This window comes from Megalops cyprinoides, chromosome 12, assembly GCF_013368585.1.
Source record: "Megalops cyprinoides isolate fMegCyp1 chromosome 12, fMegCyp1.pri, whole genome shotgun sequence".
NCBI lineage: Eukaryota > Metazoa > Chordata > Actinopteri > Elopiformes > Megalopidae > Megalops > Megalops cyprinoides.
This window is the reverse complement of record NC_050594.1, coordinates 21,862,980-21,889,261: the sequence shown is the minus strand read 5'-3', so window position 1 is coordinate 21,889,261 and position 26,282 is coordinate 21,862,980. Positions and strand designations below refer to the sequence as shown.

The 26,282-nt window shown below is 40.6% G+C and overlaps 1 protein-coding gene across 3 annotated transcripts in view; it reads right to left on the bottom strand.

The window, feature by feature from the left end:
* The window catches only part of stxbp6 (syntaxin binding protein 6 (amisyn)), a 71,650-nt gene that overhangs the window by 36,964 nt on the left and 8,404 nt on the right, over window positions 1-26,282 (bottom strand). For all 3 annotated transcript variants that reach the window (XM_036542676.1, XM_036542677.1, XM_036542678.1), the window contains exon 2: window positions 17,497-17,678. In XM_036542676.1, the coding sequence (XP_036398569.1) occupies window positions 17,497-17,650 (154 nt within the window). In that variant the 5' untranslated portion in view covers window positions 17,651-17,678. The remainder of the gene's footprint in view (window positions 1-17,496; window positions 17,679-26,282) is intronic.

Sequence of the window (26,282 nt, the reverse complement as noted above, 5' to 3'; positions counted from 1 at the left end):
CTCTCTCTCTCTCTCCTCTCCTCTCTCTCCTCTCCTCTCTCTCCTCTCCCTCTCTCCCTCTCTCCCTCTCTCTCTCAAATGTATAGACTCAATAACTCACACACAACAGTGAAAACAGACGTGGTGCCGTAACAGTCCGGTAGTATGCCTGAGGGGGGCGTAGTCAGCCACTAATCCAGGTTTTGAAATAGATGCTTGATCTTCGGCTAAGAATTAAGTTTTGCTTCTTATAACAGATCAAGACTGTAATCCTCACACGCACAAACTGCTGAGAAAATATGCCATTTTCAATGCAAGATGGGCTGATAAAACTCAAGTTCAGAGACAAAGCAAGCAAACAGCAATGAGCAGAGCAAACGGAGACAATTCTAGGAAGAATCTAAGAATAAGAACAAAGCAAACAAAACAATTCAAACAAAACGTCTAGAACAGACATGACTGGAAGCATTCGAAACTTCAGCTAGTATCACAAATGTTGATCTGAAATTAAAAATTCCTTTTCTTATCTGGGCATGTAACTCAACCCTGCTCTGGTGTTTCTGACACTACAATGCATTAGGTCTCACAAACTCCTCCTTATGCCATACTTTAGATGCAATCCAGCCTTCACCTGGGAAGTTCAAAACTGTTGTCAAAAACCAGCATGTAAACAGACACTCCTGTGGTTCCACATAGAGATGTCTTACCTGACACCAGGGGCTCTTCATAAAATGTCAACATGACAGGCACTATCTCAGGGAGATTAGACTATCTGACACCGTTTTCACCCTTAGAACACCATTTAACATCTGTCATTATTTGACATGTGCCTTTTCCTCCAAACTTTCCTGAGAGGAAAGGCAGGCTATCTGAGCCTGCATGCTTGGCACGGGCCCTGGTGCTGTAACCAGCTCCAAATACAAAAATTGTTGTGTTTTTGTAAAAGCTCCTTGTGGGCTCTTGTTGGATTGAAACTCAGGTTTCCATGGGAACCGGAATCCTCCACTGGAGCTTTTGGGAGAGGAGAGGCATTGGTATTTACAGTTACTGAGCTGTTAACCTAACCACTCCATTTTGTGTATGAGTAACAACTGGAGTAGTAGAAAGTTAATATTCAAAATTCATTACTGTTATCCTTCCAGTGTAACATGTGAGACAGGTAGATTGAATATTGAATAGACTGAATCGTACTGTTATTATTTTAGAGTTCCTTAAAACAGAATTACTGAGCTGTACCTCACAATAACATCCCCAATCTACACACATTAATATATTAAATATAATCTATATATCTATTATAGATATATACATTAAAGACACTATATATAGTATTTATCACTTTGAAGTACAGGACATATAAAATAGATCTCTTTGATTCGTCCTGAAACGAGGCCTGTATTTCCTTCACATTTATTTCTGTTTTACACAAATGATTTATACAAATAACTATATTAGAACTATACTAGAATTAGAGTTTAGAAATAAATTACTGTATTCTATCATAAATGAAATATTAAATAATAAATTAAAAATTAATTCTAAAGTGAGCAAAGCGTCATTAAGAAGACCCAGTGCTTACCTCTCCCCTTTGCATGTTGAACTTTATTTAAACCTGTTCTCACAGGCTAGGTTCTGATCTCAGACAGCCAGCGGGGTGATGTAGAGCCACCGAGCTGACATTAATTTGATACCAATCTGCTGATCAGCAGCTTTCCCGTCCATCAAGGCACGTGCCGGACGACATGAATCTTTCCTGGAAAAAAAGCTCAATTCATTCTTTTAGCCCAAAGTGTTAAAACCATAAGCTACTGGCTCAGCAGATCCGCACATCGCAGACACTTCACAATCAATAGAACCTCAAATAAAAATCATCTGCGGGGCACACACTGCTTGAATCAGGTGGCGTCAGATTTAATTACCTCTCTGAAACCATCTATCCTAGGTGGCTTATTAAAATACTCAGGCTGAAGTCATTTTACCATGCACACTACCTCTCCTCTCATTCATCATAGCTGCAGCAGCCTTCTAGCAGCGTCATCAGTACACTAACAATATATATTCCTCTGGTACTGACATGTTCTGAGCAACAGCCTAGAGTAGTGGTTGAGGTTACAGGACCGTGATTAGACATTTGAGGGAGTGGTGTACCAGGGTGCCGATGTATCCCTAAGGGAGACAGGTTGACAGACGCTAAACTGTGTTGCGAGAAGAGCAATTTATTCTGCATTTGGGACGCTGGCTAATAAGACAAAAAATGATTATCACCACTACTGTAACAAATTTTCCTGATACACATATTGTTTCCTGATACACATATTGTTTGCTATACATCATCCTCAGATGCTTTAAGATATAGATATATTTGATTTTGAAAGTTCTACCAACCTTCAACCGCCAACATATTACATACATAACATTACATTCATTCAGCAGACACTCTTATCCAGAGCAACTTCCAGAACAACAGAACATTACATCACATTACAACTGGATGTCCAATTATACATATTTCCTTTGGCCATTTGCTACATTCCTATGGAACTGCAGACCTCGTGTACGGGCCCAGGCTACGAAGCCTCAACCTCACACTGTGCCTCAGAAGAGTCTGTGTAAATGGATTACCTTTGCTGAGGGGCTTTAGGCTGGATTTTACATTATGCACTTAACATTCTTGCAGCACGGTTCACTTGGAATTATTCATAGGCTTCCACAGTTGGAGGCAACAACAATTGAGGGCAATAAATGCACAGCATTAACTAAATGATCTCCTTTCAAAAATAATCCTCGATGAATATGCTGGAGAGGAGCCTGTATAGAACACTCACTTGAGATTAGGGTCCCTGAGGCTCCCTGAGGATAGTGCTCATGCAATTTCTGACAACTTGACAGGGTGTACTATTTTACAACTTTCACGTTCTGAGTTTATACTGCTAGATTATGTTCTTACAGTGTGACTGAAGTAAAGTACCTTCCTCATGGGTACAACTCCTGGGTGTTGAACCCACAACCTTCAGTCCCTGGAGCTCAATGCACTTCTGCAATCGAGATGTGCTTATGGCTGCAGTCAACAACAGAAAACTACTTAAGAAAAAGCGCTAAGTAGACATCTGTCAAAAATTGCACCACTGACTAATACTAAGTAGAAATGATTAAATATTCATTTCTATACATCTGCAAAACAGCAGCTACAGACACAAGGTATGAATCACTGAATAATTTCCATTCATATATTTCAATATACAGGCAGGGGTGACTGACGGTCTGTCCCTGAAAGGGCGTGTACTGTGTTCCTGCATTTGTCAGTAAGGTGAATATTTAATTGGACAACACCACAAATGATCTGCTCAACAGCTGCGTATTGCTGCTCCAGTACTGCTACTTGCCCATTTAACCATCCCCTATTAGGCCCACCACCCACAGTAAAAGCACCCCTGTGCCCAGAGGAAGAAATAGCCGGTGCTTTAAAGCACAACGGGACGGCAGAACCCTTGATAAGTCAACATCACCTCTCCACTTACATTACCGCAATCAGGTTTTGGCAGCATTGCAACAGACCATGAAGCAAGATGTACTCTTCTAGAAAATCTATCCTGTGAAGACAGAATAGCATTTGACAAAAAATCCCTTCAGCAACCTTATAACCTACAGTCAAGGTTTTCCACACCGAGCTCCAATCCATAATATGGCCTGACACTGTCGGGGGGAGATGATTTCACTCTTTCAGAATATCAGAATATTCCCTCGTTCACATTCTGTCAGAGCAAACTCAGGGACTCTGGCTGTCTCCTGACATTGAGTCTGTGAGGCTGACTGCCGGTGCAAGAGGCAGGATACAGAGAGAAGAGCCTAAGAGATGACAACGGCAGAAAGCAGAGGGGTGCACAAAAACGAACAACCGTGGCTAATTTATGCCCGCACCTTTCACCTCTCAGCCTCCCTTGCCGGGCCCTTCACTCCATCTGTGCCGGGAGCCTGAGCGCGGGGTGAATTGATCGCTCCCCTCAAACCGATGCAGATCATTTTATTTATGCAACGCTCAGGTCTCTGACACCTCTCTGGCCACCAGCAGTAAATCAGGCCTTTATAGAATGTCACCCACAGTGCCCCACTCACTCGCATGCTTTCTGCATCAGATGTGTTTTAAATGTAAAGCAGTGTGACATCAGAAGGCCGCTCCATAACCAGAGGCAGAGAACTACACATACTGAAGAATATAACTTAACTCTTACGTGAAGAGAAACATAGAACTGAGGACTGAATGGACGATAAAAAGCAAGAAAGCAGGAAATATCCTCCTGGAGTGAAACCATTCAGTCATACATGCAGCACAGCCTGTCACCGAACTTAAAAGCACAACAGATAGGTTCTGAAGTTTGTCTATGTAATAAAAGGGGCACTATCCTGAAACATATTTAGTTCAAAAAATTTGCTGTGAATAATTCTGACTCCCTATATGCAGCACTACACTATGCTGTATTGTCATACCCAAGCTCTGATCGAAGGACACTAAAACATGAGTGGGCCATTCACGCATCAAGGGCCAGGCCAAAGAGTCACCCCGTCTTCCACAGTCACGCAGGGTAGTTATTTTCTAGCAATTAAGCCTTGCGGTAACTGCATGTTAGGAAACTTCTCTGCTCAGACTGCACTGAGCAATTTGTCTTCGTGTCCACCATGCAACAAAGCAGACTGGAGAGCGTAATTAAATACTATGCACAGTAAACTTTAAATAGCCCGAGAACAAAGCAGCGTTTCACCGTGATAATCAGAGGAGCCAAGCTTCAGAAAACCATGTCTGGCTACTTGAGAAACATCTGAGCTGCACAAGACTGTTTCTCAGGGGCAACGGGCACGGGTGGTTCTGAAATGGTTCTCTACAATATAAGCCATGTGATTTTGGGATCAAGCTGCCTTTTGGCAAATCCTGCAATGACGTAGAGGAGGGGGAAGTCAAATATTACATTATACTATTGCATCACAAAGCCCTGAGGAACAGACCTGTTACCAACAGGGTTGTGACACAGGTTGGTTCTGCAGCATTGGATTCCCAATGTAAGTGTGACATGAGGGGCACTACTACCCTGGTGGATTGAAAGATATAACTACTTTATAAGTATGAAACAGCATAATAATTCACTTGTTGTTGGACGGCTCATTTAAGGCTGTATTGCTTTTTGCAAAGACAAACATTTTTTCAAACCAGTATACCGTCCATACCTCACCCATGATAAATGACAAAAATAAAATGCTTACTATAGCCTCTTCATCACCATTATAATTGGCAAAAGGATGGGCACTGGATACAGCTACAACTCTACAGAGATCCCAGATTAACACATAACAGATGACTGAAAAGAAATATTAAACAACAATTATTTTTGAAGTGTGGTGAAATGCAGGAATCAGGTAAGGCCTGAATCACCTGGCTGTTCTAGTGTCTGAGCTACCAGAGGAACATTTTTTCTGGATTTTACAATCTAACAACAATATAATGTTCTACTCCAAGAGACATCGCATAGGGCTTCCTATGGACTAAGAGTGGAGTTATGACACTCTTCCCAGAGACAATAAAATGTCCTCAGAAACTCTGACACAGGAACCTCTGATTAAAAAAGGTAATTGAAAATCAGCCATTGATGAAGTTATTTTCACAGAGGCTATGACATATCGCCAAAATGAATAACTCAACTCCCAAGGTCTTGCAAAAGGCAGCGAGCAAATATCAGCAAAGCAAAATTAAAACTCTGCCACTGCAGTCTCCGCATGGTCTGAGAAGTCCAATTAAGCTCAGCAAAGCTATAAATAGTTTTCAGTGATTAATGTCCTGTTGACTTGCATCGAGTAGTGTGTGCAGAATATCCGAATGATCAAGCTAGGTTACAATACAGATAATTACTAGCTTTAAAATTTTGTATACACACTTTACTGGGAGTGAAGTGCATGTATAAAGGCCTGTGAATGAGCATGATATGTTCTAGTTCACTGAGAGTGAATGGCAGTGCCACACATCCTGACAGGTTGAATATTGTTGTGGGGTTTCCATAAATGTGGAATGTAACAATGGCCATTTGAGTTGAAGCTCTAGTGAACTGCATGTGCGTGACTGGACAAAACCTTAACAGCTTCAAACCAATCAGAAGGAAAAAGATGCCTGGAAGAAACGTCAAAGGAAATGACATATTTCCAGTTTTCTATGCAAATAGGTACTCTAAAACAAAACCAAGCTGCATGGAATTTGTCATCCTTTCCCGTGTTTACAGGGCTTGAACTTGAGTGAGAAAGTTCATTGGTCTCCCTCTGACCTGGTGACATGTGTAATGCTTCATATTTTTCCAATATAAATTTCCTTTCATTTTCAAATGAAACTGTATGAAATGCAATTCAAATTCAATTGAAATCTGTAAGTAAAGAAGATTATTAAATGTTCAGTCTTCACGGCACTTTGCTTGACAAGTACAGAGTGTGGGTAATTATTTGCATGGCTGCCTTTTACGAGATGCAGACAGGAGCCTCTCAGATTGGGCTTCTTTCCTTTCACCCAGATCCAAACAGCACAGATGAGTTGCACGCTCCGTTACCACCAAACAATACTGAGACATCCTCTTATGACTTTCAAAGCTTAAAACTCCACTGGAAAAAAACACACACACACACACACACACACACACACACACACACACACACAACAGCAGAGCAAAATTCATTGCGGTTTGGCTGTGTGTGTATTAGTGTCTTTTTCACACTCAGAAAGTTATGCCCCAACTTGGAGTCATTTGGGTATGACGTAGAGGAATGTTGAGCACTGCATGGCCATTATTCAAATGTATTTAATTATCTCACTTTCATTCCACCCTGTCCTGGTCCCCAGTGACTGTGAGCTCGGCACATGTGCACAACATTAACATCTCTGTGCCTTCTAATCAATCACTGAGCTCACAAGTTCCAGCGAGCAGCTCAGAAACTCCACAACTCTCAGCTACTCAAGGCAGACAGTGAGGAGCCCCAAACACACAGTAGCGTGAAAGATGTACCTGCTTTTGACACATGTATTACTTTTACTAGAGCCTGAGCCAAAGGGGTACTAGGGGTCAAGATCATTTTCTCAGTGTGTTTCCTGAACACAAGTAAACAGGAAATCATGGCTTTGCTGTATTTTCTTGTGTCTTGGAGACAATGTGTAAACATCATACTCATATATCCCCTGCCTCCTGTAAAGTTTGCTGCTGCACAGCCCTCTTTCCAAGCAGACTATTAAACATTACAGTGCTAGGCAATGTACGATTTTATGATTATATTTTTTTCCTTATTTTTCATGATATAAGGTTCAGCCAGTGGTCTTTGGACATTCTGATTTGATCATGTTGTTTTTCTCATTTATAAGACTACCGCAATTCACATTACTTTTGCATTATATAGTTAGATGGATTGAGACTGAACTGTATTGTCCCCAGGGGTGAAATCTGTCCAACGGCAGAAACCATAAAAACTGCAAACTACACATACACAACAGGCCATCAAAAAACAAAGGTCTGCTGCTTGGTGAACAACCTTATCCGACAAATTTTGCAACCCAATTATACAGCTAGATGAGATTTTTAATAGAGCAGCTGGAGAAAAGTGCCTTGCTCAGTGGCACTCCAACAGTACCTCACCCAGGAATGAAATGCACAAGCATCAGCTCAGAGCCCAGTGCTCCTGCCTGGATGCCACACTGAGAAATAAACCTCTGACTCAATAACAGAGTTCCACACAACATCTCCTATATGCACCCAAAGGGTCTGTGGTCATTCTCTTTGCCCTCTCCACTCTCTCTCTCTCTCTCAGGTGCCATTGAGATAATTAACTATGTTTAGCACACACAGCCGTGAAAAACACTTGGTAGTATTTCTCCTTAATAATGTCTCTGCGCAGGGAGGACCAGTCCAACTTCTGGTGAGGATTTACAGCTCTGGGGCAGGACAGGCTCCAGGGTAGGTGGGAGGCCCACGGTGTGGGTGGAACTGCACACCAGCATTGTCCAACACTAAATCAGAAGCTGAGAAGTAGCTCTGGGCAGAGGTGGGGGTAACAGAGAGGAACACACACCATAAATCTCACACAGCCTAGTCCCCAAGGCCAGTGGAATGTCATCTTGGGGGAAACCCTACTGTTGTTCCTAAAGATCTAAATCATAAGGAAAATAATGGAGCAAAAGCGAAACAAAGATGGAGACGGAGTGCATTGAGACCAGCAATCCCAACACGTTGTTCACTCACTCAATGGTTATGACATCATGCAGAGATCAGAATAGAAACGACCAGCTGCCTACGACGCGTTCCACAGCTGAGTTGAGCAGTGGAAGCGGAGGTAAGAACAGAACGGCCTCTCAAGGTATGACTGTTTGACTGGCATGGAGATGTTCTGAAACAAGCCGTCAGATGCACTGCGGGTCTGCGGCTTGTTGAAAACTCTCTGATCACAAACGCTGCCGATGATGAAACAGCCGCGTGACCCCCAGAGAGATCCAATAACGTAAGCACATCTGTATCAGCGCTGGGTAAACAGGCCGAGGGGCCGTTACCACTTTCATCTCAGTTTCGTTACTCTTGGGATGATCAAACCGGTGTGCCAGACCCTTGGGGACCACAACATGATCGCTTTAAAAAAAAAAGTGGTTACCCCTTAAAAAGGTGCCATTTGTCCTGTTTTCCGTTTTTCCTGAGGATTGTGTGGGTGCCGTAACTCTGCCCAGGTGCTTATCTCGTCCACTCTAGGTCAGTCAGTTTTTTTTTCGCAGTAGTGGAGCTGTGCAGGTGAAGAGGGCCTTCTCTTACTGTCTGTTTTTCAGGAGGAGGGGGAGATGGCGACAGCAGATAGCACGGCCCTCTCTCCGAGGAATCTCAGGGAAGTGACATGATCGACTGCCAGCCTGATTACACCGCAGCACAGCATCCGACGCATATAAATTCACATCCCGCTGCTACAGGCGGGACCGTGGTTACCGTCCTGTGACTGGGGGCTGGGCACTGCTTCCTATGTTAAGACCGAAAACAGAAGACAATCGTTTTTCACCAAAATATGCATTTTCATCAAACACACGTCTGACCACCCTGAAGAAAAAGAGAACGCCACAGCTGCATGTCACACCTCATTAAAGCCAGAGCTGACTGAAGTGAGCCGATAAGGCCAGCAAACCGTTCAGATTTTAACACCAACTCACAACCAATTTGTAACATTTGCTCGTTTTTTTACCATTTTAATTGCACTGTTAACTAGTATTACGTCAAGTTAAGAATTCAGCTGTGCTTGTTTGTTTTTGAAGAGCAGAGTAAAATCGCAAAACACTAATTAAATTTTGATAAAAGTACCTGCTAATGACTGTTCCTGTACACGGAGGTTTAGGGACATTTTGTTTCCTCTTCAGCAATGCCACAAGGTGCTGAGCATGGAAGGGTACAAAAAAGGCCCTTTTCATTACAAACACCCCTCCTGTCTCCCCACATCACCTTTACACACTGCAACCATAACTCATATTGTATATCACAATATATCACAGTATATACCATAATATACTTGAGGATTAACACCTTTTTTAAAGAGGAGTAAGGAGAATTATATAATGGACAATCAAGCCATGCATACAGTACCTGCTCTCAGAAAATAAATGCAGTTAATTTAGCACTATTGCCCACAATCACATTTTTTCCTGCTGAGCCAGTTACCGTGACAGACAAGCTTGTCTTCATTTCCGAGAGATCATTTTCACATTTGAAGGGTTATGTAAACTACTAGCTGGCTAAACTGATTAAGTGCACGGCAATGAGAACAAGCTCTGATATTGCTGGAGGCGCAGACACTGGGGTGGACATTTGATCCACACAAAGCAGGTAAAGAAAACTCAACACGCAAACGAATTTAGGCTGGTAAACAATTAAAGAAAGTGTTTTTCATTACGAACGGTTAGCACAATGTCGATGTTTATTGGTTCAATTGAATTTCTGCAAAATTTAATTAAAGGCATTTGTCACATTCATTCATTCATTCCACCGCAATTAGCAGCTGTGTCAATTTGGTAATGAGATAATCCTTGGTTCATTGGTGAGATTTCATTCATGTGAGAATTTATTCGTCTGATAATTTTAAGTCAATGAGTCATTCATATACCATACCATTTACAGCTACTGTAACATTATTACTCTTTTTGCATTTGAACACTCCCATAGAAATGAATCTGTCCATAGGTATACATTCCTATATAGTATAGTATGCTGGTGTTTGCAAGGTAGGGCCAACATCTGAGGCAAATATAAATAGTAAATTGCCATGCTTGGGTCTGGACCTAATAAGGACTTTCTGATATCTGTTGTGCAAAGCAGCTTAACATACAAGCACTACCGCTAGACAGGGTGTCATCCACTGCAAGCTCATATACCAGTTTGTCAACTTTCATTCATTCAATATGATTGATACTTAACTTATTGATTTAATAACATCATTCAACATTAACTGTGAAAAGCCTACATGTTCTAAAGCAATCTCCAGGTGAAAGCCATTAGTCAATGGCTGATTACTCCCATTCAAACATATCACCAACTTAGCTCATGTCTTTGTGCTTAACTGATTGCCTCCATATTAGATTTCCATCTACAGGAACTGTATGAGAGACAGAGAATCAGACCAACGTTATTTATTTGGGGAAGGGAGCTGGGGAATGCTGGCTTGTATTGATTAAACCAGTGTGTTGGAATTTCAGTGGTGAGTATTCCCCAAAGCACACCAGTCTCAGCCAAACAGTCTGCTCCTCATTTCCTCCTGAACTCTCTCCTAAACCAGGGCTGCATACTCTGTCCTGAACCTGCAACTTGTGTGTTTTGGATAAGGTCAGCCTATTTGCAGACTAACAAGCTTATTAGGGCAGGCTTCCATTATAGAAACACAGACATGGTTCTCCTCCTCTCTCTCGCTCTCGCTCTCTGACAGACACACATACATGCATACACACACACACACACACACACACACACACAATTATTCACCTGTAATTGAAGAGTCCGTAAACCTGCTGAAACTGTTACTGACCTACTACGTTATTAACAAACTATTTATTTTAAAAACTTATCCATGAATTGCCACATACTGAACAGAGTCTGACCATGTTGATCTTAGCAATTCATTCAAATCATCCTGATATTAAAAGACCATCTTCTCAGATTTCCCCTCACATTTTGAGTGATCTGCTGCTCTGTCTTCAACAACATGTTCAACAATAACCTACAAACCTCCCCTCACTGATTCTTGTTAAAGTGGATTCTATAGTTCTGACTTCATAAATTTCAAGTGTGGTAATGTCAGTGACTCACACAGAATATCTTTAATAAATCACTGTGTATTCTAAGTAAATTAGAAAAACCATACATAAGTCTATTGTGATGACATTACTGTTCAAATAAACAACTCCACCACTTTTTTATAAGTGTTACATGCTGCATATGGCAGCCCAATGCAGCCCTGTTTCATCTGGTAGAATGGGAGTTATGCATAGAAAATACAAATAAAATTACATTCCAAGGCTGGAGTATGAAGATGTAGCATGTATGCATGAGAAAAAGGAATGTGGGTTCAGTTCACATCCTAATATTGTAAGTGTTATTTCTAACATAAATTCAAACTATTACGTTTTTCTTAAAGCTTTGATATTAATTTAATGTATAAAGTAAGGCTCAGTAGAGAAAATAGAGCTGTTTAATTGTCTAGGAATTGTCAAAAGTGACAAGGAGCGAGAAAGAATTAGGTTCTATTTGAACCTTGAAATAAAAACTCAAAAAAGAAGAAAAAAGTCCTGCCAGTGATTCAGTCAAATCATTTCACTTGATGAACACTGACTCATTTCCAAGAACTTCCCTCAGGCTTGCAGTAATTCAGCAAGCAAGTGCTCTCATATCCTCAGTGAGATGAAAATAAACAAACTAAAAATGCACTCACAGCTAATTCCCTGTAATGGATATGTAATGTGCAGATCCCTCCGCTAAAAAACGCAGAAAACGGAAAGCCTAATACAAACTGACCATACCAGCATCCTCTGCAGTAAGCCAATACCTCTGCCAGAATCCTAGTTTCACAAGGTCATGCTATTCATGCTATTCATCCACACACAGTCAGAATCTTCTACCAAATGGTGTGCTCCAAGGCCTCTGGCCGTGAGAGGCACTGTCCCGCACACAGAGGACTGACTGATAGGTCCAAATATGACCCACAACAGAAAACTGTCTAATGAATAATTCTCTAGCCTACAACCAGTTGTACGAGTGGACCGTTTAAACCCAAACTGTTTAATGTGAATGTGCAGCAAAGAGGACCTTGATACCACCTGCAGACAGGCCGACAGGCCAAAACCATGATGAATCTTAGTCTGCACACAGAGCCACATCTTCACAGCCCAGCAACCACCATACACTGGGGACTTACAAAGATAAATCATTCAGCTCTGTGCTTCTGAAGAGCAGAACCACAGCTTATTATGATGGGTTAACTTCATTCACTTGTGGTATCTGCAATCAATTCCTTTCCTTCGGTGTCAGTATGTATCTCTCTTGGTGCAATATAGAACACTGTGAGTGGTCATGTTGCTCAAGTGTGATTTTCCTATAGATGCACTGCACGAACAGCCAGGCAGATTCAGCGTGATATGGACTGCACGCCATAAAATCCCCCTCCAGTTGAAGAGTTCATCAGGCGGAAAAGGCGAGGAGGACGCAAGGAATGTGATGAAAGTGGGTCAGCTCAGCCCCCCTCTCCTCTTCGTATCACACCCTGCGGTCTGGCAGCGATTGTACTCTAAGCATCGGCCCTTAAGCCGCGGAGCCCCCCGCCAGTGGGATGACGCCAGAGACCCCTACGAGCCCTGGGGCAAGCTGTCCCATCGTTACGCAAGACCACTGGACTGCCCAAGGGCAGACACATTCTGCCGTTCTCAGAATGATGGGAGAGCAAAGGCTTCCTTGGATCCTACGCACACACACGCTCCCGCTACCAGTAACACAGGCACTGTGGGCTCTGTGAGCACGCCCACTGTAGCTCCATGTTTTCCCTTGCTCCAATTCACACTTGGGGTGGTTTGCGCCAACTGCAGAGGTCTTAGCCAGTGGCGGATCAATGCGTGTTCAAAGCACACAAAGTGCCAATAAACTGTGTGTGTGTGCAAATTCATAACTGAGACTTGGTAATTTTGGGGCAATTTTGGAGCAATTCATGATAATACAGTAAATTGTCTGTCTAGTCATCTTTCACTTGTCTTCTTTGGCAAATATCTCTCAGATGACCTGGGATTGATTTCTAAAATATCAACCCTTGACTTTATCTTTGTAATTTAAGACATAGATCATATATTAGAGGCTGTTATTTGTTATGTTTATGTCAAGGCCTACACTCATGTTGGGAAAGTATAAAAACATATGATCAAATTTATCTATGAAAATTCAGGATGAAGCATGTTTCCTTTAAGACCTGTACAAATAGAGCCAATTATAGGCAATCAGTCTGCTGGCCCAGAAAATATGTGGAGTCTGCCATGCGAGTTGGTTCTGAACAGGCTGATTAAAGTTAATCTGAGCTAAAGACGACCAGAGAAATCAGATGTGAAATCATATGTAAATGACATCTCCTTATTGCAATCTTTTGATTAATCATTATGTCTATGCAAACAAAACACAAGCACACCTTGTGGCCAATGATTACTACTGTTTTGGCTGAGTCGATTTTATTTTTGGGAAAGGTACCACCAAGCACAATTTGCAGACCTAGCTGGAGGCCAAGTACAATACTTGTCATATATCATATCATAACATCTTTAAACCTCCAATTTTGATAGCTTGGTTGATTGCTCGCTATACATCTTAACTTGATGAATAGTTATTTATTTAGTATCACTTGTTACCGTCTGGCATCAATAAGTTTAAGAAAAACTAACATCAACAAGCAGATATGTTGGTGAGCTATCTGTAACATGAGACTGCTAGTTAGTGCAGCCCTGGTACCTTTGCTGTATGATGGTTATCATGTTATTATAGTTAAGATTTACCGATGTCTTCACTTACCAAAACACTGACAATATGCTCTTCTCTATTTTGGCAGGGGAGGTTACATAAGAATAAATCAGGCATATCTGCTTGCTCATTTGATGTTGGGGCATATTCGTCTGATGTTTTTAGCTCACATGATGTTGTCACAATCATGCCTTTGGTCTCTACCTAACCTATTTTTTTTTAGTTTGTCCAACATACTGGTAGTCACTGATGTACAACTGAGGACTTGCATTCTATTCGAGATGAGCATTTCTAATTTCTGTTGACAGCAGAATTCATATTAACTTGAACTGTTAGATTAATCAATACAGTCCTACTGTAGGAGTAAAAGACCTGCTCTGATTAGTTTTGTTCAATGGCTTTTAACACAAAATCCCATCCACACAAACAGTTTCCACAAATACAAATGAGATTCTCCTTGCACTCCATGCTACTTCCTGGGTCTCTTGCGGTCCCACAGAGCAGCTGTGAACACAGTCAGTCCCGGTCACATGGCTGTCTCCTGAGAACTCACCCACAGCAGCATCCTCCTGCCCTCCCTGATACAGGATTAATACAAATCCTCTCCAATGGACACCTCAGAGCCATTTGAATTTTCCACACCAAGAACATTTGCCAGTTATTAAGATTAACAGCGAGGACCCCACAAGAGAGCACAGGTTCGATTTTGTTCTCACATACCGCTGGGCAGACAATCTGTTCCAGATCAGTCCCTTTAGCTAGGCGAAAAGAGGGCCAGGGTGCCTGCAAAACGGCAGGTGGTAACACCTCATACATCTTCGCATTACTTGTTAACAATGAACACAAAATGCATAGATATCAAACCCTCATGCTACGGTGCGCATCATTTCAATACGACCCAGTAGTCATTTAACCCTTATTCCGTAACCCTGTGCCTGTACAAAGCGGCCAATACACTCACACCTTTCAGTTACACTGCAGCGTTTCTCCCAGTCACATCATCAGTACACCGCACAAAATCTCACAGCCAACCATAACAGGACACTCATTTGAATATAATTTGCAGCAGCGCTATTGATCTCTGCACATTCAAAAGCTGTACGGCAAAGATGAGAGCACAGTAATTATCCCAGCTGATTAGGCATGGCACTGCATCATGTCTATAAGGCAGCAAGGGAAACCCAGGCTTTGGCAATTACTGGCTGTAAACAAACTATACCGAGACTCTGGAAAGCCTTCAAATTATGCAAGGAATAGCACTTTTCTGTGTAACTGTGAGGCAATAAGGCTGAACTAAATGTATTTTTAAAAATCAAAAACATTACATTAGCTTTAAATGGAAAAATAAAATTCCCCTCTGAATACACAAAAACCTCAGAATGGACCATTTTAATCCACCCTCTTTGTTTAATTTCTAAATCTAAGCCATAACACTGGGCCCTGCATGTAGTGCAGACCACTGATGTTGAATACTGTATATTGCCAAAAACAATGTGACAATAAGTTCAGCTGTAAAAATGATTCTTCATTCCATTAGAGTATTGAAATTAAACCCTAAAGGTCTAAAAGGGAAGAAACACAATAGTCCGAGCAGAAAATTACAGGACAGGAACCTTGCTGCTCTATGTGAATGACCTTTTAGGAAGAGCCGTCACAGCGCTACAGTGTTTGACAAGCAGGCAGAAGGAGACATACTTCTCTTATAAGCAGAAGTGTGACTCTGAGCAGCAGGTCATTGAAGTCCTCAGACAGGTGAAGTGCCAAGCTACGACTAGTCTATCACAATTAACCCATGGTTCAGACTCTGACAAGAAAGAAAAATGAAGGAATTTATCCAGTGTAACAGTTATATATATATATATATATATATATATATATTTCTACATATGGTATAGGCATGATTATTTTGAATAGCAGACTAAACCATTTTTATGTCTTTTATTTGTGACAACTAAATTGCATTAGAAAAAGCAGGCTTAAGTGCAAGGCTGAATGAATTTTCCAAATTCAACACCAGGGCCAGATAATACACTAATACATGAGTTTCTAGCCCGTCACAGTCCACAGTATCCAGTTTTATTCAATAATGCAAATATACAGAACACTGAAAAGGTTTTAATGTTACAAGAACATTAATTAAGAATTCAATATGATGCACTTTCCAAAATAATTGCTACATAAAGAAAAGTAATAAAAAAGAAGCACCAGTACCATTTACTTTGATTAGCAGTACAACGCTTTCAGGTTTCAAGTCAAGTTATCTATATCCGCACACAGTCATTCAAGAAGAGATTATTAATAACCACATTTCTTAAATGTATGCAAGTGGAAATCATCTACACAGACAAAAATACCAAAAACTATAAGAGAAGATTAAGTTACCTTAAAAATATGGCAAACTTGTTCATAATGCATCACAAACCCATCTAACCAGTTCATTGACAATATCATTTCTGGGTGCCTTACCAATTTACCCTACCCAACCTTCCTTCATTTTTTTGCATGTTTTAAAAAAGTTTAAGAATGCAACTCTGACAATAAAGCAGTTTAATACAATCAGAAAGTCTCAAATTAGACACTTTAACCCCAGTTGTGGATGAGCAAATTATTTAATTTGTTAAATTAATGTTAAGGTTAAAGAGGTCCTTGTTGCAAACCACTCTACTTGGTAGGTGGTGCCCAAGAGAGCTATTCCCTAAACTGTCTATAATACCAAAAATGAGAAGGTCACAACACTACTTTCACTAGAAGTGCTCAGAATGTATTAATGTATTATTAATGTAATTAATGTAATTAATGTAAATTAGTGCACTGAAATGTGACTAGACTTAACAGATTTGATCTGTGAAAACACTGATGTGCCACCAGATTGTACATTCTACACTGACTGCATCCTCTTTGCTGTGCTTGGGGTAGAACAAGAAACAGAAGCCCTACTGTACCTGAGAACAGCTGAAGTGCTGTTTCCCACTAAACTGTAAACCACTGAGACCTGGTCATGCAGGCCATGCAGCGCTAATATTGTTGACTCCTTATATGGCTTTTTGCTTGTGTTGTACTTTGCCTCACTTGTATAAAAGCGTCTGCCAAATGAATAAATATAAACGTAAGTAAGAAATATGAGCGCTACTGTACCTGAGAGCAGGTGAAGCAGGAAATATGAGCCCTACTGTACTTGAGAAAAGGTGGAACAGGAAACAGATTCTCTACTGTAGCTGAAAGCAGGTGGAGCAGGAAATATACGCCCTACTGTACCTGAGAGCAGGTCAAACAAAAAATATGTGTTCTACTGTACCTGAGAGCAGGTCAAACAGAAAATATGTGCTCTACTGTACCTGAGAGCAAGTGAAACAGGAAACATGAGTGCTACTGTACCTGAGAACAGGTGGAGCAGGAGACAGAACCTCTACTGTACCTGTCAGCATGTGAAACGGCAAACAGATCCTCTACAGTACCTGAGAGCAGGTGGAGCAGGGCACAAAGGGCGAGGCATTACCTGACAGGCAGATGTAGGTCATGTAGTCTCCCTGTCCTCCAGTAGCCAGAAAGGGGATCTTTTTCTTTGTTCTCCTCTTGACCTGCACAGCAGCCAGCATCTTCTCATCATGCGGTGCAAAAATCTCCTTGTTGATGGCTGATTTGGCACTCATTTTGGAGCTTAAGAGCACGGGCTATTATCTGTCAAGGGACACAAAGAAGCGCATAGTGAGTGCATTGAGCACTATTTTTACAATCCTTTGACTGGCTCAAGGGGCACATGTAAATGTCACACTGGGTCCCACATGATCCAGCATGCAATTTAAGCATGAGGAAGCAGTCTCAGGGGCAGTGTAATCCAAACCGCCCGTTATCTGTGTAGAGATGCAGAGTCCCAGGTGTGAAAGCGAGAGCCAATCTCATTTAGAAAATGCTGATGTCAATAAAAGGAGCTACAAAAGACAATGAAAGTGCTACTGTCTGATCTACATGCTCCTCACTGCCAGAGCCATTTCATTTTGTAAATTATAAATTCTGTTAAAGTAAACGGGAAGATTAATCTGAACCCAGTGCAGTTTAGTGATAAAGCTCACTAATATTTCAAATGCTGCTTCAAATAATTTCACCTTACAATTTAAGCAGAAACCTGTCAAACCTTGATTTTTCACCAAAGTTTATCTAAGTACAGTCTCATCATCTGACCTTCATAGCATACATGTACAAAATTCCTTAACACAGAGCAGTATAAAAATGTACAGCACATTAACTGGTTAACTGTCCAGCAAAAGTGAACACTGAAACAAATCATTACACTCATATACAAATCTGTGCAAGTTCACTGAAAACAGTACATCGACTGACAGTGTCAGGGTCACATATATTCCAGAGCAGTGCTTATTAAATGCAGGCAAGTCAAAATTACCAGCAAATGACTTGGACTTTAACATACACACAAAGACCATAAAAAAGCCAAAATAATTATTCTGAGAAGTGATGTATACAGGAAAAGAGGAACTGTTCCTTCAGCCAATTTGCTAACTAAAACGACTCCTCAGATCTTCCACACTATGTATTTCGAAGCATAAATTAAATTCAAAGGAGGAAATGACCGCATGCTTATTGCTGAAAGGAAACAGGCAGTGTCTGTGAACAAATGTTATCCCCCATCCATCAGGCAAAAGGGATCCTAAAAATTCAATGATGGGGTGGTTATTTTGAGCCTGAAGGTTGTGTCACAATAACTCATGCTCGTCTGGGCCTGCATGGCCATCAGCCATCTCCCTCTAGTGCGAGACGGAGAATTTTGACAAGGTCGGTGGCAAAATCAACTTCTGCTACAGGCATGCTGTGTGCCGCCTACTTGCATATGGAATGACGGGTACATTCTGGAGGGCCAATTAAACATGCCAAATTCCAAGTTGTGAGTTCCAAGCACTTGCCCAGGGGATTTGGAAAAGAAGCATATTTACCTCAATACTTGATGCTGTGCGCTATTATTAATTATGTTAGTCATTCAAAACACTGAGGGAATGACTAACTTATTACAGAAGATTCAGTATCATTAACATAAATGTACAGCAGTCAAGACACTATTGAAGAAACATGCTGGAAGCTAATTTCACCCTTTAAAATGTGTAACTTAAGTCTTGACATTAAGTCTTACCTTAAAGTCAGTTCTGGAGCCTTACCCCCAAATCTGGGAACAGACTTGCAATCATAGATGTCTGCTTTTGATACATTATGTACATCTTTAAACTATATATACTGAACAGATTTCTAGATTAATGCCACCCAGTGATGTGTGAGAAAATTTATTTTCAGCCTGCAGGATGGCTACCAATACAAATGAATGAAGTGCCATGCATTTTTGTGCACAATACATCCCATTACGGAAGTACGTCTGAAAACACTGTGCTTAATAAAAGTTTCATTTTCAAGGACAAGAAAGGTCTTAATTCTATTGTTATGAGCTCAAAGGAAACAAGTTTTCCCTTTATAGTCTTTGAGGTGACTTTCCTGTTAGAGACTGATGTTTGTATATGTGCACAATAAATTGTGTACATATACAGAATTATTGTTGGAATTCTGAATTTAAGGGTTTATATGTGCAATGGTGAGTATGCAGTAATGTTCACTTAAAAGGCAATAATAACATGGCATGTGAAAGACAAATTTCATCATGTCCACAGACATAACAGAATATGATAACAGCAAACACAAGTGCAGCAGCTAGGGACATCATTTTTCCTCCTCTAAGCAGCACATCCATCTCCTTTACTGATACCATGGCCTTAACAACAATCTGTTTGTTGCAATCTGGCAAGGAACCAATTATTCTGCATGTCTGATTCAACAACAAGCTAGCTGTTCTTGCCAGGGGGTAACTCAGGTCAAGAGGCACACCTTCTGATGTAAACAGTGCACTATCACTGAATATAAAGTATAAAACCTGACTGGACCTGAATATTGTGTTGCAGACCATTGTAGTGGACATCTGTGATAAATGTCAGATATAATGTCTATTATCACCGACTAATGCAAGCATGTCTTGTGGCGCGCAGGCACCCCAATGGTTTTCTTCCCAACTTTTATTACAAGAAATCCAAGCACCACAGGTGTGTATTAGGAGCCCTGTTGTTATAGATCGATATTATTCTTCTGCCACTTCTTTGAGAAACTTCAAAAACGTCGGGAAAGAGCGGCAAGCCGGGCGATCACGCAGAGAGAGGAAGTCGCATCACGACAGCAGGTGGTGACGCAGAAGACACCACTGACCATAATGGAATGTGACTGTTTAAAAATAATAATAATACATGGTGTGGAACAAATGTTAGGGAAGTATCTGCTCAGCTCATCTTCTGCTACTGTCACACTGTTCATCTCTATTACCGGATTGTGTACCGATATCCTGAATTTAAAAAATCTGATCCATTGACCACATCATATGATACAGTGAAAGAAATATTCTGGTAACAAAATGTTACATTTTTGTAAAAACAAAGCATACTTCTTATCTGTTGAGGCCTTTGTCTGTGTCCTTCCTCTGTTACACAGCTGCAGCAATATTTGAGGTCCAAGCACTGACGGTGCATACAGATTCATACTGAGATAATTCAGATTTATTGGAACTGCAGGAAGTCATCACACTAAATTTAATGTATGCAAGCCAAATTGGATTTCACTGCATGTTCTGCACATTTTTTAAAAAAAATTACCTAACTAAGCTGCAGAACTCTGAAACTTGCTACACATTGCTGACATATGAAGGAGACTTTCTGCAACCCAACATTCAGGACCGCACACTGCCATACTTGACTTTAAATTTCAATTTTTTTAAGACAATACATTTTAGACAATAAGGAAACGATAGCTCCCACGAGCCACTCATATTGAATGCATTTCCACAATTGTGGAAACTGCTGGATATTACACTTAAATGATATCATCTTATGAACAGCTGATTAAAATAACTTTAGAAAACTGCTGCTTTGTAAAAGCCTCTACAAAAGTTGCTCATTTAAAACTCATGAGTTAAAGAACATAGGCACCACAAACACTACAATTTTCAAATTTCTTTGAAGCCTACATGGTTTGAGATTGAACTATGAAATCCATTTATATTATAGAGCAGTTTTTCTCAACCCTCTCCTGGAGGACCCCCTGCCCTGCATGTTTTAGATCTCTCCCTGCTCCAACACAGTTGATTCAAATGATCAGTTTGTTCTTAAGCAGCTTCAGGAGTTCATAACGAGTTGATCATTTGAATCAGCTGTGATGGACCAGGGAGAGATCTAAAACATGCAGGGCAGGGGGTCCTCCAGGAGAGGGTTGAGAAACACTGTTATAGGGAACTGTCTGTAATAGAATACAGTGTGCTGTGCTTCATATGATACAGCAGCCAATTCCTTACAATGCCTAACCCCCTTTAATACTGCTTGCAGCAAATACTTCTATTTATTTGGTATAACATTCAGAGAAACACCTTGATCCCCAATCACAAACCACTACCATCATCTACAGTTCTGCACAATTCAGCACTGTAACAATTGTAACTGTTAAACAGCTTTGTCTCAGTAACTTTAGAAGCACACATGCTCAATTCATGTTACATGGAAAAATATTAGGAGTTATTATTAGAAGCATTATTAGAAGTCTGAATGAGGATGCATTAGTGTAGTCCAGGTGCTAACAATCACAAAGGGTGCTTTAAAATTCAAATTCAAATGCATGCACACGACTACACTCTTCATTGAACAGTGGAGCCATGAATAGGGCAAACACAGACACAGCTGTGGCATTGAAGATATGAAAATACTGAAAATGTCTGCTGCATACCTCTGGTTTTTCTTATCAGTATCAGTGTAGGCTTCATGCCAACACTGCATGTTAGGCCTAAGATTCAGTTCAGTGAACAGCTATTGCAATCATATGCACTGCACATTGTTGTTGTATAGCATGTAATGTTATTGTGTATTGTATATTGTGTATATAATGTTTACATACGTGTACATGGTATACATACTCTGTGTAGGTCTGTAGTGTCCTTCCTTGTTGGCTTTGTGATGGTGTGCCCTTTATGTTAAGGCAGAGAGAGTCAGAGCACATATATTTCATTGTATTTTTAATACACATGACAATAAAGTTGAACTTGAAACTTGCAACTAAGACACCTTTTGTTTGAATCAGTGTCATTACCTTAAAAGGATAAATTTATCAAAAACTGAGCTATGCTGTTTGCTATTTTGCAGTTTAGTAGGTACACATGCTAAAAAAAAGTCCTTAGACCCGACTTGATTTATGAGTACTTAAATATATGACATGCTCCCTTGATTCCTGATACCTCTTGATTTCTGATTTGCAGTAATTTGTAAGTTACTGTTCATTTGTTCAAGTGTATTACAGGATATTCAGTAAGTAAATCTTTAAGTAAATTCATATTGTAAAAACACTCATGCCAAAATAATAACACAAATTCTAAATTTGGTGTTCTTGGATGATTTTAAAAACTCAGATTCAGTTCAGTGAACAGTAAATAAACCATACTGAACCACATTTTGATCAAGAACCAAACACTGTAATAAAAAAAAATCAGGGCATACATAAAGTAAAGCGGTGGCTGTAATTGAACTATGCAAACTGGTAAGGAAATTTACTCCTCTGTATATGCCAAGCTTATTTTTTATGATGTAATATAAGGACTTAATAGGAGAAAAGCTGCCAAATGTACAAGGAGAACTGGTTTTTCAGGCTAAATGAAATCCTTTTTAATATGCAGAACCGGGAGGCTTTTATCCTCTTATATAATCACACGTGCTTGGAATTCCATGATACTCCAAAATTAAAATTATGACATGAACCATAAAGAACTTTTAATTTATAATTTCTTTGAAAATGATTCAAAATGTGCTTTCTAAGCTGCTGCAGGGAACTTCGCAATATCCAAAAGTTCCAGTCCAAGACTACAAAGGGAAATGCCCTCTGTGGACCAGGGTGCTGTAGCAGGCGTATTACTAACTCTGCTTTGTGTAAAAGCTAAAATAGCTGTTTCACAGCAGTTTCAGGCCTGGAGGGGAAGAGGAAAAAAAATATGAAATACAAACCGCTCTGCAACAAATTGCAAAGTAAAAGATCAAACGGACAGAAAGACAGCTGATCATCAGGGATTCCCGTCCACCCGTCCCCAGGAACACTAATCTGAGAAGTGTGACCTCTCTGCCGCAGCCTTCCAGCTGACAGCTAAGGCTCTCTTCCTCCTCTCCAGCTGTTGACAGCTGGTGGAAAGTCAATCTCCCAGGTGGGTGACTACCGCAAGCACAAGATCCCTCGACCGGCTGGCCGTCAGACGGGGGAAGACAAACTCATCCCCACCGTGCGCTTCCACGGTGAAAATTAACCCTAGAAACACACGCTTCCCCTCGGAGGCAAAGAGCAGCGCTGCATTTTCATGCCCACCCACTGTGCTAATATGAAATCCGCTGGGCTACGGTGGAGCCCGCCACTCTTGAAGCAGTGTGAAGGCTTTTCATTAGCAACGCCGGCAGTGCGAGCGTGCTCAGCTGGAGCCGGTATCAAAATCATCCACAGTGTGTCTACACCCATATCTTCCCCTTTCTAGACTCTTCACACTCATCAGATAAGACTGAGACCTCTGAGAACTGCAATGATGATCCAGATTTCAATGAAACCCAGATGAACAAAAGACAATGCCATAAATTTCTTCAAAAATGCTTTTGGAATGATACACAATTGCTATCTTTTCCAAAATACAAAGATTCCTAAATATCATTCATGGACTACCAGTCTATTTTTTTACCAGTTAAGCTGCAAGTATCACTGTTAATTAATAATGAACACAAAAAGAATGATAAATATCATTCCTACTGAATTTGATTTAGTAGATCAATGGCTACCAAACCTTACCGTCAGATACAGACATTTGCTAGCTAAATATGCAGATATAAACATCACATTTTGGTATTAAAATAGATTGTGCTGTTACTTTATTCAAAGCAAAATTTATATGATTAAATTCTATTCCAATCAGTACTCCTTCCCTGCAAAGTAAATAGTACTGTAATGGAGTAATGGAGTACTGATGATGGATCAAAACAGACAATGTAGAGGTGAATATATGGCTATTTTTAAGAATTAGAAGCGTGACTAGTGCTGCCTTTTTGCTTTTCGGAAAGAATGAACCCCTGCTTATGAACAGTAGTTCACACACACACAAAAAACCTTTAGTAACAAGCAGGTTGGGGGTTGGAATGGCTAAGAACCCATTTAGTAGCATAGATTTTAAAATTGTTTCTATGACTATCTTTTCACATTTTCTTGAACACACCTTTATGTGGCAATGAAGCCTATGCAATAAATTTTCATCTTACGTATTCTATAACACATTTTCACATGAACAAAGCGGACAATGTATCTCTCCCAAGGAGTGCCCCACCTGGGACTCAAATCCACAACCCTCCTCAAACATAAAATTCTTTCCGTAGTTCAAAAGCAAAAGTCACAGAGAGGGAAAGCCTTATTTCACAGCTGTGGGAAAGGGGTGCTCTGTGAAGCTGAACAGAACAGCAAGTGGTTGACTTGCCTGCCTTTGTTCTGTGTACTGTTTTGTTTAAAATGCTATGTAAGTACGCCCCAGATAAGCTACAGGAATCACATTCCTTGGAGAATACACTGCACTTTTATAAGCAAAATCCATCCTAGACCCGCAACTCTTTAGTTAAGCCTTTTTCGTTTACTCATGATCTGAAATGTGTCTTCTGTCACTGCAAAGACTAGATTTCATAGCACAAAAACCCATGATATGAAAATCAAGTGAATCAGACCTATAAATAAGAGGGGGGCCATTTGTACTGCGTGTCCACACAAGCCTATCACAAATGATTTTAAACTACTAAATCACTCCTTAAAATAAATGTAAAACAAAAATTGTTCTCATCCAGCCAAGAACACAGGCCTGTGGCTGAACGACTAAAAACATATATTTAAAAAAATTACTTTTTACTACTCAAAAGGGTAATGGTCGATTTATGCATTTTAGCATGCAACAGCACTTTTGCTACAGTGTATAAGCAACAGTCCTGAAAATCAAAGATGAATAATAATGAGGGAATCTGTGTTGCTCACAGTGTATGACAGAGATTCTGGCTCAATGCAGCGTTTAAAACACATGGTGTGGCTCCCTGACTGCCAACGCTTCATCCTTCCAGATTGTTTTTCTGCCCACATCCGACTAAGCTCATTCTCCTGCCCTCGAACTCCCCCTTCTCTCCTGGCAACTCTCTTTCCCTCTTCATCAAAACAGACACTCAATGTACCACTGTTGTCCTTGCAAGTACACATTTCTTCCTGAAAACGATCATTAGAAAAAAAATCATTTACACAGCATCTGGCACATTGTAAAGGCTACAGTACATGCAAACTTTAATCAGAGAGAACAAAACAGATCTGGGGGGTGTAAGAGCACAAAGGGAGTAGACTACAGCACCAAAATTTGAAGTCCTTTGAGAGACAGGAAGATCTGTTAGGAATCACAATCCTTTTTTCTGCACTTCACTGAAATATTCTACATGTTGAACACAGAATTTGGTGACCTCTGCAGCATGCCATGATCTATAGCTGAGAGCATTTTTCAGCAAGAAGAAGTAATAGACTAACGTACAGTCCAAGCTTTCATTGGCTGATCAAAGGCTATACAGTGGTCTAAGATTACAGAGCTCCTGAAGGCAGGATAGTGCTCTTTGGCATCTCTAAAACTGTGAAAGCATAATATTGATTCAAAAGAGCTGTGTAGCACCATCCAGGCAAGAGTCTTTGGTAGACAGACACAATCTCTGTGCATCCTCAGCCCCCAAGATGTGAAATACCTTTTGGCCCAACATTTCTGGATACTCTGTGTTTATGGGCCATGTGTCTGATTATTATTTCATCCTAAATAGAGCGCAAGGCAATTACTTTAGGAGACTGATGTATGGGGTTACAAGATATGGCCAAAAACAAAACCAGAAGCCAAACTTCAATAATCTAGCACTGGAAACCACCCGTTGTGGTGTGGCCACTGTGAGAAATGCACCTCTTAATTCTACTAAGAAGCACGGCCAATATCCGAATTTTCACCTGCGAATTTGAAACACACTAATTAAGCTTCTCCCTCATATCCAGCAGTGGCTGGGCTGTGCTTGCGCCTCAGAAAGCATTTTATCTATGCGGGCAGGTTGTTTTTCAACCAGCAACCAGCAACCAGCAGCAGCACATCTATCAAGAGCGGAGTCCCTCCAGTAAAGCTAAATTGCA